Consider the following 19,316-nt stretch of genomic DNA (forward strand, 5'->3'; position numbering starts at 1 on the left):
GATCTGTAACATATCTGCACTGCAGATCAGTTTCTGAACAAACATTGGGCAGGGTTTTTCTGTAGTATGTGGATTAAACTTTCAAAATTTCATCCACGTTGATTCTATAGTAAATGGTGTTGATTTTCCACAAACAAACCTTGCCTATATGTTTCTAATTTGTACTTTTTTTTTTCTTTTCCCTGCTATCCCTTTAACCCACAGGTATCAAACTGCAGCCTTCTAACTATTGCAAAACTACAATATCTATTATGTTTGGACAGCTAAACATTTGGCTTTGGCTGCCCAGGCATTATAGGAATTGTAGTTTTGCAACAGCTGGGGAGCTGCTAGTTTGACACACCTGCTTTAACCAGTGAATACTGTATCCTAGAACACTAAACGATTATCGGCCATATTTGGCCAATTAATAACCGTTCAGGCTTATAATAGTTTAGTGTAATAGCACATGTTGAAAGGCCAAGATTACTTGACATGCACAATGTTGGCTGACCATGGTCTTTGAACATGTTGAAATATGAACAAGTGTGTAGTGACTGTGCTGTGCGTCACTTCGTGTAATAGGCGTGGTGGCAGCAGGCTGCTGATGACTTTAATGGTCAGCTGGAACAATCTAAGGATTGTTCGGGGGGGGGGGGGCGCTCTCCACTCAGTAATATGGGCGCGTAACGAGGCGGAAGCAAGTGCTAAACTGACAGGTAGGCGCTCGCTTCCCCTGGAACATCGGGCCATGTAATGTGGCCTTTACTCTTACCCTATCACACCAACAGATGTCTGACAGATTATTTGACAGATTTTTTTTTCAGCCAAAGCCAGGAACAGACTATAAACAGAGAACAGGTGATAAAGGAAAGACTGAGGTTTCTCCTCTTTTCAAATCCATTCCTGGCTTTGGCTGAAAAAAAACCTGTCAGATAATGTTGGTGTAATAGGGCCCTTAGAAAAGAAACAGTCAATTGTAGGTTGTATATGTTTTATTGATTTCTGTAAATTGCCATATCTAATCTCTGAACACTATTGTCTGGTATCTCTGCAGCCACGAGTGTTAAATATTTTTGTGTTTTGAATGTGTTCATCTTTATGTAATATACATGATCTATGAATGTTTGCTCTGATGTTTGGAAATGGGAAAACTGCACTTTAATAAACACTGTTTGAAGAAAAAGAGACTGTGTTCATAAACAGAGATGATTAAAAAACAAATGAAGATTATAGGGGGTGATGTAATGTTTCCCTATTATTACTCTATTGTAACAGGAAATCAATGTATCCTCTGTACTGAGTCACAGTTAGTCATAGAACGGGGGTGAGTAATATACTACTGTTGCTTAAATGTTTTTTTTCTTAGTATAAAACTGTAGGAAAGGAATGTAGTGAAAGTTTCCATCTAGATTGAGATCACATGCCTGGCACAAGATGTCAAATTCAATTGGGCCAACATTAATTTGTAGCGTCAGAAAGATGGAACAAATTTCTGCAAAGGAGACTTGGCCTGTGCCTCTTGGGTCTCTACTTCTCAAAATTGACTTTATTTCTTTCCAGTACTTGATAATGTCTTTGGCGATTCTGGTCTGGATAGTTTCCACAGGCCTCTCTCTTCTGTTTCCTACAGACACAGAATTATAAAAGACTCTGAATTAAGAAGTACACTTTGGTACGTTGTACATTAAAAATTGCTTTAAAGGGAACCAATCACGCTAAAAATGGCCATAAAACTAAGGAATTGTGCTGGTACATCACCCAGCACGCTTCCCAAACATACCCCTGTACCCTGTGTACCATGTACACATAAACCCCAAAGTTAGTTTAATTATCTCCCGCGCTGTATGTAAATTACCCGCTAAGTAGTCATGGTGGGCGGGTGGCTTGTTCAAGTAATCACGGTGGATGGCTTGTTCATCTAGTCACGGTCCTGGCTGGGCTCCTGCGCTGTAATCACGCCCCTCTGGGCGTGTTGAAAAGAACTGCATACTGACGTCACCTGGGGGGGGGGGCGGCATTGCACGTCTATGCCGACTATGCTGTGCATGCGCAGTACAGTGGGAGAGGACGCTGCTGTACTGCGCCTGTATGTACATGGTACGCAGGGTACAGGGGTATGTTTGGGAAGCGTGCTGGGTGATGTGCCAGCACGTTTCCTTAGTTTTATGGCCGTTTTTAGCGTGATTGGTTCCCTTTAATGCAAAAAAATAGGATTTTAAAAAAGTTAAGTTTTTTTTATTTTTTATGTTACCATTCTTGGGGCACATTTTTGTGTATATTTGTATACATTTATTAGCATATTAAGGCCAAATTCACACAATGTATATTTTTTATTAAACAACGGTCGATCGCATTAAGCCCTATGGAATCCTGGCCGTAGTGTGTACACCCAGGATTCCATAGCCATCTAAAATGTGCACTATATGGGAAATAAGGTACTGCCAATGATGACGTGCTATCTAACCACACATCAGCTGGACAACAATTCCCAGTGTAGTTCATTACACCATGCTTATTACTATACCGAATGTCTATTGAGGTGGATATGCAAGCCTGACACAATGGAAATGTGGGAATCTACGCCTATGTGGATTATGGGAACACTCCTAACATGTATTCCCTTAAAGAGGAACTAATCTTTACCTTTTATTATTCTGGTCAACTGTGTGTTGTTGACGACTGAACCTACTATTTTGAATCTGTGAGGATAGTACCAGAAACGTATAAGTGCCTAGGTTCTTATGTTTAAGAAAATGTGCGTTCAACGTGATGCGGGAGTGCCTTTCCCACACCCGACACCACGTTGTCTGTCTGAATCCTGTCTGTCAACATTGTCAGTTCCATGTTTATTAAATGGACAAGTATTGGGGTATGTGCACACTGAGGAAAAGGCAAGGAATTAGGTGAGGAATTGAAGAGGAATTTCAGGTTGAAATTCCTCCCGTAAAATATGTACAGAGCAAAGTCCCATAGAACGGCGCCGTACACGGGAACTGGGCCGCGGATCGGAAAACGGACCGTGGCACTGGCTTGCTGCCTGTGTCAGATTAAAGAGGATGTACCTGGTGGTACATCCTCTTTAAGCCATAGCTAGTTACCCCTAGGCCTGTGTAATTTGCATGGGAGACTTTAACTACCTGTTGAATGCTACACAGGATAAATTTCACGCTCTAGCTGCCCAGTCGGGAACTTCCACCAGCATACTGCTAGCTCATCTGATTAAAGAAGTGGGCTAGACGGACTTATGGCGTCATACGCATACTCCAGGTTTTAGAATTTACCTGCTACACACCGGGAAGGAACATTCTCTCACAGATAGGTCACATATTTGGGAATCCCAGGGCCTGTGCCTTTCTATCAAATGTTATACATGTTTAGAGAGTGATTTCTGACCACTCTGCTATATTGGCCTCTTTTAACTTCTCGCTTCCCAGTGGAGGGGGTGGTTGTCGCAAAATGCATCCATTCTGGCTCTTCCAGGTTGGAGACCATGGTAGGATTCCTGAACAGCTGGAGACCTCTCTGAGGGCTCATGCCCCGATCCAGAACCATGACATCTACTGGGAGGCACTTAAAGCATATTTGCGGGGATGTCAGGCAGCCATTACTCACCTATAGAGAGAAACAACTAGAACTGAGGATGAGTTGGCTGCAGGTTGTGCTCGTCTTGAGGCACAGTTTGAGGGGAGAGAAGCTTGGCTACATACAGGGAAACGGTACATGGAAACACTATATGAAAAGGCCAGGGGTAGAGTATTCTTCACAAATCAAAAATTCTTTGAACAAGGGAACCAGTCCAGTAGTTTACTGGCTTACCTAATACACCAAAATACAGCTTCCCCTGCAGTGGTACAGTGCTTTTGATCCAAGCACAACCCATAAGCTCCCCTGAAGTGCATATGCAGGGCTTTATTGAGCCGTTGTCATTGTGGTTTTTCTTACAATCTCCCAACACCTCCACATACTAGCTTGCTACCATCTCATAAAGTTGCGAGGAAATTATGGATTGCCTCTAAGGCTTTAATGGATTATAACTAGAGATGAGTGAACCGGGTTTGAGTCGATCCGAACCCGAACGATCGGTATTTGATTAGCGGGGGCTGCTGAACTTTGATAAAGCTCTAAGGTTGTCTGAAAAACATGGATACAGCCAATGACTATATCCATGTTTTCCACATAGCCTTAGGGCTTTATCCAACTTCAGCAGCCACCGCTAATCAAATGCCGAAAGTTCGGGTTCGGATAGACTCGAGCATGCTCCAGGTTCGCTCATCTCTAATTATAACCTAATACTAACAGAATCCCTGCTCTGGGACAATTAGGCCTTCCTGCACTTACTTGCCTTGGATCAAGCCCATTACTGGTCTCAGAATGGTGTCCAACACATCTCTGACCTGTACACAGATGGGGTTTTGAGACTTTACATCTTTTATTGCAAAAAAAAAAAAAAAAAAAAGTGCATCTGTTTTTCCATTTGACTTCCATTACAAAAAAAAGGATCAAAACGCATGTTTTATTTTAACGTACACAAAAATGTGATTGGTCTTTTCTTCTTTTTTTTTTTGGAGGGCAATGGAAAAAATAGATCAAAATGGATGCGCACATATGCATCTGTTTCCCCCCCCAAAACAGATGAAAAAAACGGATTGCAAAAACGTAGTGTGAACCCAGCCTTATGTGGCGAGTTAAAAATGTTTTTATATATTGTTGCAAGTATACAGAAAACAATAAAGAAGCTATGCTTACCTCTCCACGCTCCCCTGGTGTCCTCCTACAGGTCTTCAGTGTACCCCCTTGAATGATCCACTTCCGAGACAGATTTGTCTCAGTGGTAAAAACCCACTCAACCAATCACTGGGCGCGGTGCTGTCCTGTCTCTGTCAGTGACTGCCTGAGTGGGCTGTCACTGCTGAGATATAGAGAGTATAGAGATATACTTGTAACAATATACTGTATAAAAACTTTTCCCTTGCCGGATTATCTGGAATAACCCTGGATATTAGTGGAGATGGGAATACCACATGCCAGATTTCTACAAACTGCACAATAAAATAAGTAGGTATTCTGCATAAACCTACATAAGACCTCCTTTCAGTGCATTGTCACCTACTTTTTTTTTTTTCTTAACAGTTTTCAATAAATCAGTCTTTATCAGCTGCAGCGGAGCTGACTGCCATGTGACTTGCAGAAAAGAGTTGCCGCTGGCCGATTTCTGTCTATGCACTGTATGAGCAAGCTGTCAATCAGTGGAAAGTGGCCAGAGGGAGCAGCAGCACATGAATATTACTGACTACAGAGCTTGCATCCTTTATTAAGAAAACTGGAGCACCCAAATCACTCTGCAGCAGAAAAATGTTATTTTAAAAGGACTGCAAGAAGTGGAATTGGGGTCTCCATTTTATGCTGCCCTCAGATAGGGCAGTATAAATCTAATAAGACTTCCTTCACAGGATGTGTACATCTTCCTTTTTCTAAATGTAGCAGCTTTGCAAACAGGCCTGATTTACACAAATTGTACATTTAGGAATATATGCATCATTCTTTTGAATATATGCACATTTTCCGCTATTTTTGAGCATTTTACACCGCTGTGCCATTTTCTTAAATTTTTACTTGAAGAGGGCATGTTAGTTATTGTTTTGGGCATAAAATATTGCTCAGCAGTACTCCAGTCAGACCCTGGTGTAGTTTGGTAGACTTTATTTTTTTGTATGGATTTGAGATTTTTTGCGCAGAACAATAAAAGTGTAAAAAAAAGTGCAAAAATTATTGGGCAAATGATATATTCCTCCTCTTCCTTAGTGTCTATAGCTAGTGTTGAGCAAACCTGTCAAAATGTTTGGGTCCGGTAACGTTATTTGAACCCAAACGCTCGGCATGGATGCTGCCAAAAAAACATGACTACAGTCTGTGGCCAGGTTCACACAATGTAAAAACAACGGCCGTATTTCATAACGGCCATAGTTGTGCAAATAATGGCCGTTATTTCACAAATAACGTCTGTTGTTTGCACAACTACGGTCGTTGTTTTTACATTGTGTGAACCTGGCCTGTGGCTGCATTCATGTATTCCAGGACTTCCTAGGGCTGCATCCAACTTCTGCAGCAGCGGGGAATCAAAGGCCGAACGTTTGGGTTCGAATAACCTTGCCGGACCCGAACGTTTTGACAGGTTTGCTCGACACAACCTACAGCTTCTATGCAGATTATGGGGGAGATTTATGAAACTGGTGTGAAGTAGAATTTTCTTAGTTGCCCCTAGCAACCAATCAGACTCCACTTTTCATTCCTCACAGATTCTTTGAAAAATAAAAGGTAGAATCTGATTGGTTGCTAAGGGCAACTAAGACAATTCTACTTTACACCAGTTTGATAAATCTCCCCCATATCTTCATGTTTCCAGACTATAAACAAGCACTGTGTGTTGTCAAACTTGGCAGCCATGTTTAATCTTTACTGTCTGCCCCCTCTTCTACTGTTTGTAGGTTAGCAAAAAAGGAATGAAACACAAATCTTTTCCTATGCATGTTTTTGGGGCTACAGCTTTTTGCCTCTCTGTTTATTACAATTTAGTTGTGTCAATGGTCACATCTTACCCAAATCCTTTGGTCTCTTCATATTTACAAAATATGAAAGGAGCTTCCGCAAGGAGATAGATTCAACAGGGTAAGTTATTGGTAAGCTGTGCCACAGGATTTCCAGTTCTTCAGGCAGCAGAACATGGTTCATTCTGGAAAACACAATGCAACAGTGACATCTAGTGGTGGAAAACCATACAAGTAACGGTCTACACGCCTCATTGAAAAAAAGGTTTTTTTCTTTCCAGTCAACTAGTAGCTGGTATATCTGTCATATGCTAGCACCATTGTGTATTGTGCCACATGATTGTGGTTACATTTGTGAAACATGGAATGCCTGCTGATCAGCTGATTGAAGTGGCCATGTTGCTTGTATGAATACTGCAGCCTTTCCACTGAGGTGAACTGGATGAGCTGCAATACCTGTTACAGATAGTATTTAGTGTACAAAGCTGTGCCTGTTACATGAAAAGGATGCACCCCCTCAGTCAAGTGCTTGGTGAGGGTGATGGGAGTTGGATCCCCGCTAATGTTATAGTGATGACATATCCTAAGCATAAGTCGTGAAAATAAAAGTCCCTAAAAACCCTTTAAGTTTAGTGTCTTTTGCCGGCAATCTCACTTTTATGTTTTAGTTCAAATGAACTTGATGTGGGGCACGTAAAGTATTCTCTAATATAAACTGGCAGCAATTGCTGCTCTCTTCTGGGAACCCTTGCTGAAATTTCAGGCACTTCTGCTCATTAAACACTTAATAGTTTCTAATAACCTTACCGAAATAATACTGCGTCAAGTTTCTCCTTGTCTGCACTACATTCATCATTTCTACACTCATTGATAAAAGTTCTGCAGAACTGCCAGAATTTATGCTGGAGAAGATCCCAGACAATCAAATGGATCTACATTAAGGAGAAAAATGTTCCACATTAACAATAGTTCTACACGTCAAAATTATTTAGTATCGGCATAACTTTTTATGGGATAAGTACAAAAGGCTGTAATTCTTATCTCCTTAACAGTGTGAATGTGAACAGGTAATACAGTTAATGGAGGCCTAGGGAAAGAAAGGACTAAGGCTATGCCTATGGTCTGTTTGCTCTATATAAAATAGCACATACATTTTCTATTTTTAATGGAGGCCAAATAAGGAGCTTCTTGGAGCTGTATGTTATTAATCACCAATGCACCTCCCACATAGATGCCGTCATCAGCTACATATATTGGTACCTTTCAGTTTGTCCTAGGACTAAATAATATAGAACTTTGGAGGAAGAACCCAGCCCTTTTTAAAGATTTCAACACACATCCTAAAGCGTGGACCTTGTGATGCTGCAATATCTTAACAGAGATGAAAAGTCCATTATAGGTATACTGAAGCGAGGAACAATTCTGTAAATACTGCATAACCTATTTTGAAATATTTTCAGAGAAAAGATCCTCAGATATCTCAGGACTGCTTATATTAATGGGGACCACAACAAAAAAAGAAATGTTGGAGTAAATGACACTCATATCATACAAGGCTTTACCTCTGGTAAGTTTCTTGGGGTTTGTGCATGAGTGTATCTTGACAAATCCATTTCAAAATTTTTATGATAACGAATTTTGTCAATACGGTGATGGACTTTAATCCGAGATGAAAGATGTTCTACTTCTTCTTTCAGCTCAAATGTTGAAGGCCTGCCATAAAATGGTGATGATGATATTGAAAGGAAGAGAATAGAAAGATATTGCATTAAATGGAATGTCTTTTTAGAAAAAATTCGTAGTTTTTATAGACAAGTATTCTATGATTTGTATCTTGTATAGCAAACATACAGTGTGTGTATAATTATATATAGTGTGTACATGTGCATATATATATATATATATATATATATATATATAAATATTTACATTTATAAAGTTGATGAGTATTCTGTTTCATTGAATATAAGAGTTATAAGAATACTATCATACATGGATTCAGTCATTGTATTGAATATATGCCTAGAGCAAAGATGTTAATGTGAGGTATTAAAGGGTTGTCTCAGATTAGAAAAACATAGCTGCTTTGTTCCAAAAATAATTACACCTCTCCTCAGGTTCTATGTGGCATTACAGCTCAGCTTCATTCATATCAATGGAACTGCGCTGCAATACCATACACAAACCGAGAACAAGAATGGTGCTGTTTCTGGAAGAAAGCTATATATTTTGAATAATCATTATAGTTTCCTGTATACAGTATAATGCCTACACACTAGCTTCTACCTAGACAGCACAGTTCCCTGACATTACGGAAAATTATGGTGTAGGGCCACATGATATAGGGTGACAACAGGGTGCATATGTGGGCTAGGCTTTACCGTAAAACACTGGTACAAAGAGGAGGCAGGGAGTGCTACCCTATAAAAAATATACTATTTTTTCTGTTAAGAAAATGACACCCCGGGGTTAAGAAATTTTAAATAAAATATGTTTTTTTTCCCACCAAATGGAACATGTAAGTATAAGATTTATTGCCATTTTCAGATAGTAACAAAATAAGCAATAGCATGATCATGGATTCAGATATACCGGTCTTGAAGAAGGGCAACAAACTTCATGAAATTTATAAAATTGGAGTCCTCTTCTCCAAGAAAAACTGCAAAGCTTTTGATTTGTTCTGGTGTGAGCACAGTGTGAATTGTTTTCTCAATTATTTCTTTAAAGTTATCTTGGTTAATGCAGCCATTTCCTAGGGCATCAGCTTGGCTAAAATGGAAATCCACAGCAATGAGAAATAATGCATCAATCCATACCTAATTAATATGCACCATAAGAGAAGGATTGTTCATGTTTAACGACCAAAGAGATGAGAAAAAGCTTGTACCAAACACATGAATAATATGGCTAATAGAAGGAAAATAAAATAATAATTACTGTAAAAAGTAATAAAAGAAAGAACTCACAGGATCATTCACAAGCTCTTAAATACTCTCCACAGCCAGAAGGAGAACTTTAGTTCTATGTCATCACTTTAAAAAAAATCTAAACTTTTTCTTATATTAATTTGATTAGTTGTCTGAGACAGGAACTGTCCAGAGCAGTAGCAAATTCCCATGGAAAACCTCTCCTGCTCTAGAGAGTTTCTGTCTCGGAAAGAGATGTCAGTAGAGAGCACTGTGTCAGACTGGAAAAAACACCACTTCCATACAGCAGCTGATAAGTATGGGAAGACTTGAGATATTTAAATAGAAGTAAATTACAAATCTATATAACTTTCTCACACCAGTCGATTTTAAAAAAAAAAAAAAAAAAAGATTTTTGCTGGACAACCCCTTTAAGCTGCCCATACACTGTCAATAGTGGTTGGCAACATGTTGGCTAAAGGATGTTTAAATCTAACATGCCCAACCCTTCTCTCCCTAACAAAGAGAACGGGAGAAATGAGTGGCCCCCATACATATTAGCAAGTCAGTTGACATTGGCGAGGTCAGACGACTTTTTACTAAGGTGTATGAGGACTAAGATGGGTGTGATCATACATCCTGTGGAAGAACCTTCTCCAGTAAATGAAAATGTTTACCAATATATTTTACTTACCGAAACTGTGCCAGTAACTGAATAAAAGGGCCTTGGCATAACTGGAAAAGCAGCCATTCAGCTTCTTCAGCAGATACCCATTCTCTGGTGCTGCTGGAATTCCCACAAACATTACTGCTTTGTCTACAAAGTAATAGAAGTTGTTTATGCTACATATTGTATTTCCATATCCCAAACTGTATATGAAGAATATTTAACTTGTTTCAGTGTTTATGGTGGATTGATTGTTCTTGTTCAATTTGAACATCTGTCATAGTTATTTGTCACTAAATACTTGCTGGTGACCCTTCTTCAAGCTAACTTCTGTAACTCTCTGTATGACAACTTTATTGTACACCTGGAGACCTATATAAGGTAGAATAGTAAAAGTTGACATACACATTAGACAAATGTTGGCCAAACCCCCTGATTTCAGCGGGACCAGCCATCCATGTAAATATATAGATATATAACCTCTTGAAGCAGCACAAATGTAGTAGATTCAAAGGGAACCAACTGGCCCGATTTGGCTGATATGGTTCACTGCATTGCTGGATAAAGCTGCTGTTCAGTTTGTGGGACATAGTGCCCGCGACTGCAGCAGCAACTTTATCACAGCAAAAAAGCAGTTTAATGACCCGGGCGTCTCTGCGCCTGAGAGTCACCCCTCTCTGCCTGTCAGTGTGCTCGGAGGGGATGATTGACAGGCAGTCAGTTCCTGGCGCTTCTCCCTGTCACTCATCCCGCCGAGTGTGCTGACAGGCAGAGGGCGGTGACTACACATGAGCGGGAAGCCACCCAGATGACTACCTCTTGTCTCTGCCTGCCACACAACCGGGTCATTAAACTGCTTTTTCGCTGTGATAAAGCTGCTGCAGCCGCGGGTACTATGTCCCACAAGCTGAATAGCAGCTTTATCCAGCGATGCAGTGAAACAATTCAACCAAAACCGGCTGATTGGTTTGCTTTAAATGGCAAGATGGGTGCAATTTGATATGACATGATGGCTAGAGTGGTTATTTTCGCTGATTGAGCAGACACAACAGTATAGAGAACTACACTGTAGTTGGCCTTTATTTCCCACAGGGCACTTCTTGGTAAACAGTATCATATTTAATGGCAACCAGAGTGATCTATATGTGGTATATATGCAGACAAAAAGCAGGACACTAGGATTCGAGGAGCTGCTTCATAAAGAATAACTTTACTTAAACACAAAATTTTCTTAAAGACACTTGCCATAAACAGATCCATCAAACAGCACCTGCGATAACATAGCTGGTAACAAGGAGTTTATTGAAAGGTTAGTCATTAAGATTAATCCTTGGGGTGGGTGAGAAATTACATCGGTTGGCCCCTGGTGGTAGAAAGTGATCTGACAACCAGATGTTCATAAAGAATTGGCGTGTTTTATATAAACATGTTGTTATACATGGCAGTAATGCATTTGGTTAGTCCGTCATCTCCTATGTATTCTTCTGGTGCAGTTGCTATACAACTATGTCTCAGAGCTGATCCATTGTTCTGGATCAGTTGACCTTGCTTGCTCTGTTCTGGGAAGCTTAGAGCGAGATTCCTGATTGCTTAGTTTCTCTTTAAATATTTTTAACTTTTGCAGTTCAGTGCAGATTAGAATGTATGTTCTGTGTTTCCAGTGTTCTTTATTTTCAATGCCTTGTTCTGTGCCAAGTTTCTTCATGTGGTTCTTCCATGTGCAGGTCGGCAATGAACATTCCTAGGAATGCTGTAATGGTTGATAATAGGCCCATGTAAAAGTGGCAGAGATCAACCAACAAGCAGGCAAACTAAGGGCCCTATTCCACCGGACGATTATCGTTCGCATAATCGTTAAAGATTAACGATCTCAAACGACCTCTATTGCGAAAGGCCTGCAAACGTTCACTCATTTCCATGGAACGATAATTGTTACTTATGATCGTATTTGCGATCTTTTTTTCTTCGCTATTTCTTCACAATTGCGTTCGTATCTACTGCGAAGGACCGAACGACATCTTATTCAATGTGAACGATTTGCGAACGTTTTGCGAACGAGCAACAATAAAAATAGGTCTAGGTCTTATAAAGCGATCAACAATTTCTCGTTCGGTCGTTATTTGCATTTCAACCGAACGATTAACGTTTAGATTCGAACGATTTAACGATAATCTGAACGATAATCATCCGGTGGAATAGGGCCCTAACTCACTTGATTCATTTGATCTATTGTGCGGCCCATCTCTGTGTAAGCTGGGTGGCGGTGGTACTCTTCCAAATATTATTACATGTAGAAGGGCCCTTATGCTGTGTTTTCACAGACAGATTTATCTGACAGATTATCAAAGTCAAAGCCAGGAATGGAAATTTGAAAAGAGAAGAAATCCCAGTCTTTCCTTTATGATGTGTTCTCTAATTATAGTCTGTTCCTGGCTTTGGCATCAATAATCTGTCGGATAATCTGGCTGTGTAAACACACCCTTAGTTTACCTGTCTGCTTAGTTCCTGTTATTTTAGTCTCCTGCTTAGCCTTGGGTCTGGGTCCTAGTGCTTGCTTGTTTTGCAAAGAAGTGTTCGTAGAAACTAATACCATACAGACAGTTGTAGAGACAATGGCCCAGACTTAGGCCCCATTCACACGTCCATGTCAGTTTTTACTATCAGGAGGCCTCAAAAATCTTCAGGTAAGCATCAGGATTTCCTGTCCATAATCAGTTTTTACCTTCAGGAAACCATCAGCCAATGCCTTCAGGATTTCCAGATCCTCCAATAAAGTATTATACCACCATATCCCCTTTGTGTACTGTGCCACCCTCCCACCTGTGTACCGTGATACCCTCTCCCCCTGGATATCATGCCACTCTCTACCGATGTACCGTGACATCCTCTCCCCCTCATGTACAGTGTCATACTCCAATCTCTTGCAGAACTACAACTCCCATTATGTAATGCAGTCCTGCATATTACCCCACCGCATGCTGGGAGATGTAGTTGTACTGTGTCATGCCCCCCCACTGTGCCATCCTCTAATCCAGTGCTTCTCAAACTTTTTCTACTGGAGCCTCACCCACCAGACCAAGGCAATGCCTGGGCCTCACCAGACTGACCAAGAGGGTGCCTAGGCCTCACTATCTGTGGTGAAAGTCCATTAAAAAGCTGAAAATAATGCTAGGACTAGCTTTCCCCCATCTTCCAAGCTCTAGATAATAAAGCAAGTATGGAACAAATTAATAATGTTGCTAAAATGGAGATTTTTGCAAACAGCAAGAGGACCGTGCATATCATAGTTGGGCCTCACCAACAACTAGGGGGCGCCTCACTGGTGAGGCCCGCCTCACAGTTTGAGAAGCACTGCTCTAATCTGTTGCAGAACTACATCTCCCATTATGAACTGCCAATAAGGCATGATGGGGTTGTAGTTCTGCAACCTGGATCGCCACAGGCTGCAAAACTAAAGCTCCCATCATGAACTGTCAACATGGCATGATGGGAGTAGTAGTTCTAGGGGGTAATCTCACCTGTACTGGATCCTTCTTTTGCTGCTCTTGTCCTCTTCTTCTTCTTCTGATGCCAGTGAGATGGAAAGGGGTGGGGACTGCCAAGGTCCAAGGGAGAGGATCAGGGGTTGTTTGGGGCAGGGGTTGGGGTGCTCTGGCAGCCCTACACAGAGGCTGGCTCTGTGTTTGATTGCAATGGACTACAGCTCATTGCAATCGATCACTGATTTCATGGATCAATACAGTATGTATACTACATTGATCGATCAGTACAGTTGTATTAGAAGTCCTCCAAGGGGACTTCAAATTGCTGTGTGTAAAAAAACAAACAAAAAAAAAACAAAGCTTTTTTTTCTTAACAAAACCCCCCATCACATAGTGAAAGTTTAAATCACTTCCCTTTTCCCATTTGTATAAATAAAAAAATAAAATAAAAATTAATAAACATATTTGGCATTGCCATTTGCGTAATCACTCAAACTATTAAATTATCACATTCCTGATCTCGCAAGTAAGCAGCATAAGCGCCAAAAATGTGAAATTGCTGATTTTTTTTTTTGTCACATCAAATCCAAAAAAATTGTAATAAAAAGTGATCAAAAAAGTTGCATATATGCAAGAAAGCTACCAATAGAAAGAAAAAAATGACATCCTTACACAGCCCCATAAACCAAAAAAATAAAAGCAATATAAGGATGGTAAAAAGGCAAGTTTGAACACATTTAGTTTTTTCTTTTAAAGGTTTTAACCCCTAGGTGACCCTGGGCGTACCTGTACGTCCTGGGCCGTCTACGGGTGTTCAGAGCGGGGCCGTGCTCTGAACCGCCGCGGTCCCCGATACCGCATGTAATCGCCTAAACTATTAATTAATCACATTCCTAATCTCGCACGGTAAACGGCGCAAGCGCAAAAAAAATCCCAAAGTGCAAAATTGCGCATTTTTGGTCGCATCAAATCCAGAAAAATTGTAATAAAAAGCGATCACAAAGTCGCATATGCGCAATCACGGTACCGATAGAAAGAACACATCATGGCGCAAAAAATTACACCTCACACAGCCCCATAGACCAAAGGATAAAAGCGCTATAAGCTTAGAAATGGAGCGATTTTGAGGAACATATATTTGTTAACAATGGTTTGAATTTTTTACAAGCCATCAGATAAAATTAATTTTATACATGTTACATATCGTTGTAATCGTAACAACTTGGGGAACATATATAACAAGTCAGTTTTACCCCAGGGCGAATGGCGTAAAAAAAATACCCTCCAAATAAAAGAAATGCAGTTTTTTTTTTTTCAATTTCACCACATATTGAATTCTTCCCTGCTTTTGCAGTGTACTTTATGCAAAAATTCAGGCTGTCAAATAAGGGCTCATGTGGGTTTCTAGGTGAAAAAATACAACTGCTATGGCCTTTTAAGCACAGAGGAAAAAACGAAAACGCAAAAAATTTAAATTTGCCCGGTCCTCTAAGCGTTAAAGCCACGTAAAATAAAAGTTTATATAAATTACATATCACTGTAATCGTACTGACTTGAGGAACACATATAACATGTCAGTTTTACCATAGAACGAACGGCGTAAACACGAAACCCCAAATTAAAACAAATTGCTTTTTTTCAGTTTCACTGAGCAAATCATTTTTTTCCAGTTTCACAGCATATTTTATGGAAAAATTAAGTATGTCATTGGTACAATTGGTGTCACAAAAAATTAGGGATCTCACGTGGATCTGTATGTGAAAAATGCAAGCGCTATAGCCTTTTAAACATGAAGAGCAAAAAACGAAAGCGCAAAAACGAAAATTAACCTGGTCCTGAAGGGGTTAAAGTGATATGTATTCTTACCTTTGCTCTGCTTGTTCCACCATTTTTTTCATAAAGCTGATCCTGGATCTGCTCTTTAGTTTATTCACAAAACACAGGAAATCCACAAGTCCATCTTTTCTTCTCATATTAAATCTATAGGCAGAAATATGTTAAAAAACAAACAAAAAACCCCCACAAATATGCACAAAATAAATTGTTTCTCACTTGTATTTAGGGTCCATTCACATGTAAAGGTTCTGCAGCAGATTTGATGTAGCTGATTTGAAGCTGCAGATACAATGTAACTAAGTTATTGAACACTGCATGAAATCTGTGACATCAAATCTGCTGCAAATCCTGAAGAGAGAGAGAGACTCTATATTTTTTTTGTTAATGTTTTTTGTAGGCTAAATTCACACTGGACATATCCGCAGTGGATTTCACAATGTGAGTTTGCAGCGAAATCCGCTGCGGATCCCTCTGTGTCAATGTGATTACATATTCGCAGCGGGATTGTCATCCTGCTGCGAGTATGTAAGTGCCGGCCCCATTACCCCCGCCGCCAGGAACATACTTTACCTAATCTGGCCGCATCTGAGGCTCCCGAAGGTCCCGCTCAGCCAATCAGTGCACGGCCCTGCCGCAGTCACTGATTGGCTGTGCGGGACCTCCGGGAGCTTCAGATGCGGCAGGAGCGTGGAACAGGTAAAGTATTTTCCCGGCGGTTAATGGGGCCGGAAATTACAGTGGTTTTCAATAAATTAGAATATTAACAATTTTTTTTTTTTTCCCAGTAATTCAATTTCAAAAGTGACCTCATATATTCTATATAGAGAGTAAACTTACAGAGTAACATACAGAGTAAACTTTTTCAATCGTTTATTTCTGTTAAAGTGTCACTGTCGTGAAATTTTTTTTTGCAGAAATCAATAGTCCAGGCGATTTTAAGAAACTTTGTCATTGGGTTTATTATCAGAAAAATGCATTTTTATCATGAAAAAGCAGTTTGAAGCTCTCCCCCCTGTCTTCATTGTTCTCCTATGGAGAGAGCTAAAGAAAAGACCAAAACAGGACAACAAAGAGTTAATCTACAAATATCTCACCCGTTATCTTCTTGGACAATCACCAGTGACCTGTCTGAGCTCGGATTACAGCTGTCACCCAGCTCCGTGCCTGTAATCCTCTGTTATCTGCTTTCTGCTGCCGGCTAACTCCCTCCTTCCTCCTCCCCCCTCCCCTCTCCCTAGAACAGACAGGGGACGTCTCCTGCAACAAGTCACAATTTTCAGATTTTTCAGAGTGGATGAAAAAGAGGAAGGAGGGGGGGACCTGGGAAAAGGCTTTTTACATGCAGATAATGGCAGATTTGGCTAATAAACCCAATTACAAAGTTTCTTAAAATCGCCTGGACTATTGATTTCTGCAAAAAAAAAAATACGACAGTGACTCTTTAAAGTTAATGATTATGGATTTTGGAATTTTTTTTTTTTAACACAGAAATGTCGACCAAATGAAAAGTCTGTACAGTAAATGCCCTCAATACTTGGTCGGGGCACCTTTTGCATTAATGACAGCCTCAATGCGGCAATGTGGCATTGAGGCGATCAGCTAATGGCACTGCAGAGGTGGTATTGGAGTCTAGGTTGCTTTGATAGTGGCCTTACGCTCGTCTGCATTGTTGGGTCTGGTGTCTTTCATCTTCCTCTTGACAATACCCCATAATTCTCTACAGGGTTAAGGGCTGGCGAGTTTGCTGGCCAATCAAGCACAGTGATGCTGTGATGCTGTGGTTAGTAAACCAGGTATTGGTACTTTTGGCAGTGTGGACAGGTGCCAAATCCATCTCCAAAAATCTTTTCAGCACAGGGAAACATGAACTGCTCTAAAATTTCCTGGTAGACGACAGCGTTGACTTTGCTGTTGATGAAACACAGTGAACCTACACCAGCAGATGACATGGCTCCCCAAACCATCACTGATTCTGGAAACTTCACACTAGACCTCAAGCAGCTTGGATTGTGTCTCTCCAATCTTCCTCCAGACTCTGGGACCTTGATTTCAAAATGAAATGCAAAATTTACTTTTAGCTAAAATCAGCACCTTGGACCACTGATCAACAGTCCAGTTCTTCTTTTCCTTGGCCCAGATAAGACACTTCTGGTGTTGTTTATTGGTCAGGAGTGACTTGACACATGGAATGCAACACTTGTAGCCCATGTCCTGCAGACGTCTGTATGTGGTGGCTTTTGAAGCACTGACTCCAGCAGCAGTTGACTCTTTGTAACGAAAATGCCATTCAAAAATTTGGGAGAGATTCACAATCTTGTTAAGACTGCGGTTCTCCCGGTTGCTTGTGCACCTTTTTTCTACCACACTTTTTGCTTCCACTCAACATTCCATTGAAGGGGTAGTGCGGCGCAAAAAAATTATTCACAGAATAACACACATTACAAAGTTATACAACTTTGTAATGTATGTTATGTCTGTGAATCGCCCCCTTCCCCGTGTCCCACCACCCCCGCCCGTGTACCCGGAAGTGTGTGGTGCATTATACATTACCTGATGCGTTTCAAGCCCGTCCGCCATCTTGTGCCAAACGTCATCTTCGGACGGACGGACGAATCGCTGCCGCCGTCCCCCCTCCGCCACGTCATCAGCCACTTAGTCGCGATTGGCTGAGCATAACTGTGCTCAGCCAATCGCGGCTGAGCACAGTTATGACGCGGCGGAGGGGGAACGGCGGCAGCGATTCGTCCGTCCGAAGATGACATTTGGCACAAGATGGCGGACGGGCTCGACACGGATCAGGTAATGTATAATGCACCACACACTTCCGGGTACACAGGCGGGGGTGGTGGGACACGGGGAAGGGGGCGATTCGCAGACATAACATACATTACAAAGTTGTATAACTTTGTAATGTGTTTTATTCTGTGAATAATTTTTTAGCGCTGCACTACCCCTTTAATATGCTTTGACAGAGCACTCTGAGAACAGCCAGCTTCTTTAGCAATGAACTTTTGTGGCTTACCCTCCTTGTGAAGTGTGTGAATGACTACCTTCTGGACATCTGTCAAGTCGGCAGTCTTCCCCATGATTGTGTTGCATACTGAACTGAAAAACTGACGTTTTTCTTGGCTGTAATCCATAATCGTCAACTTTAACAGAAATAAACGCTTGAAAAAGTTCACTCTGTATGTAATGACTCTATAAAATATGAGGTCACTTTTTGAATTGAAATACTGGGAAAAAATTTTTTTTGTTGATATTCTATTTTATTGCAAACCACTGAACATACTCACAGCGGGATGACAGGAGAGGTATCCGCAGCGGATTTCACTGCAAACTTGCGGAGACGTTACATGTGAATCTGGCCGTAAACTGATATCACAATTGGCAACACCTGCTAGCATGGTACCCTATGTAATGTCCCTGGTGTCTCAGCTATTTTTTTCACTACCTTGATTTTCTATTGAATCTAGACAGAGGATAACCAATAAGAATTAATAAATTAAATATTGGCAATAGCCTAGTTTAGTCCAGGCAGTTATTGTAAACTACATGCAAATGTGCAAACAACTAACCTTGCAAGTAAGTGTTCCAAATCTACAGCTGTCATAGGAATGTTAAATTTTTGCAGGACAAGCCGAACTTCAGACCTGTTAATCTGAAATAAAACATAGAAAATGTATAAAGTAGTTATTTTTTATTTCCAAAACTTTCAAGGTGTGTCAGTTATATTTTGCATTTGGAGTCAAGCAAATTGCTGAATGTTTTATTGTCGATGGCAGGACACAATAACAGTTAATTACAGGGCCTATTTAGTGCTATTGGATGTTAATAGATTGTCCGACACTGTATATATGGGTTTGGAGTTATAAAAAATGTTAAAAAAATATGGCCATGT

General features: G+C 40.6%; 1 protein-coding gene across 6 annotated transcripts in view; it reads right to left on the reverse strand.

Moving 5' to 3' along the window:
- Positions 1–968: 968 nt before the first annotated feature.
- Positions 969–19,316, reverse strand: part of LOC138794480 (EF-hand calcium-binding domain-containing protein 6-like) — an 80,479-nt gene continuing 62,131 nt past the window's right edge. For 4 of the 6 annotated variants that reach the window (XM_069973133.1, XM_069973142.1, XM_069973118.1 and 1 more), the window contains 9 exons: positions 18,994–19,076; positions 18,870–18,887; positions 15,449–15,562; positions 10,128–10,250; positions 9,120–9,296; positions 8,090–8,240; positions 7,335–7,459; positions 6,579–6,712; positions 969–1,606 (listed from right to left, as the gene is read on the reverse strand). In XM_069973133.1, the coding sequence (XP_069829234.1) occupies positions 1,329–1,606; positions 6,579–6,712; positions 7,335–7,459; positions 8,090–8,240; positions 9,120–9,296; positions 10,128–10,250; positions 15,449–15,562; positions 18,870–18,887; positions 18,994–19,076 (1,203 nt within the window). In that variant the 3' untranslated portion in view covers positions 969–1,328. The remainder of the gene's footprint in view (positions 1,607–6,578; positions 6,713–7,334; positions 7,460–8,089; positions 8,241–9,119; positions 9,297–10,127; positions 10,251–15,448; positions 15,563–18,869; positions 18,888–18,993; positions 19,077–19,316) is intronic. The other 2 variants (XM_069973125.1, XM_069973151.1) reach the window with 2 other exon arrangements.

This window comes from Dendropsophus ebraccatus, chromosome 1 (genome assembly GCF_027789765.1).
Source record: "Dendropsophus ebraccatus isolate aDenEbr1 chromosome 1, aDenEbr1.pat, whole genome shotgun sequence".
Lineage (NCBI taxonomy): Eukaryota > Metazoa > Chordata > Amphibia > Anura > Hylidae > Dendropsophus > Dendropsophus ebraccatus.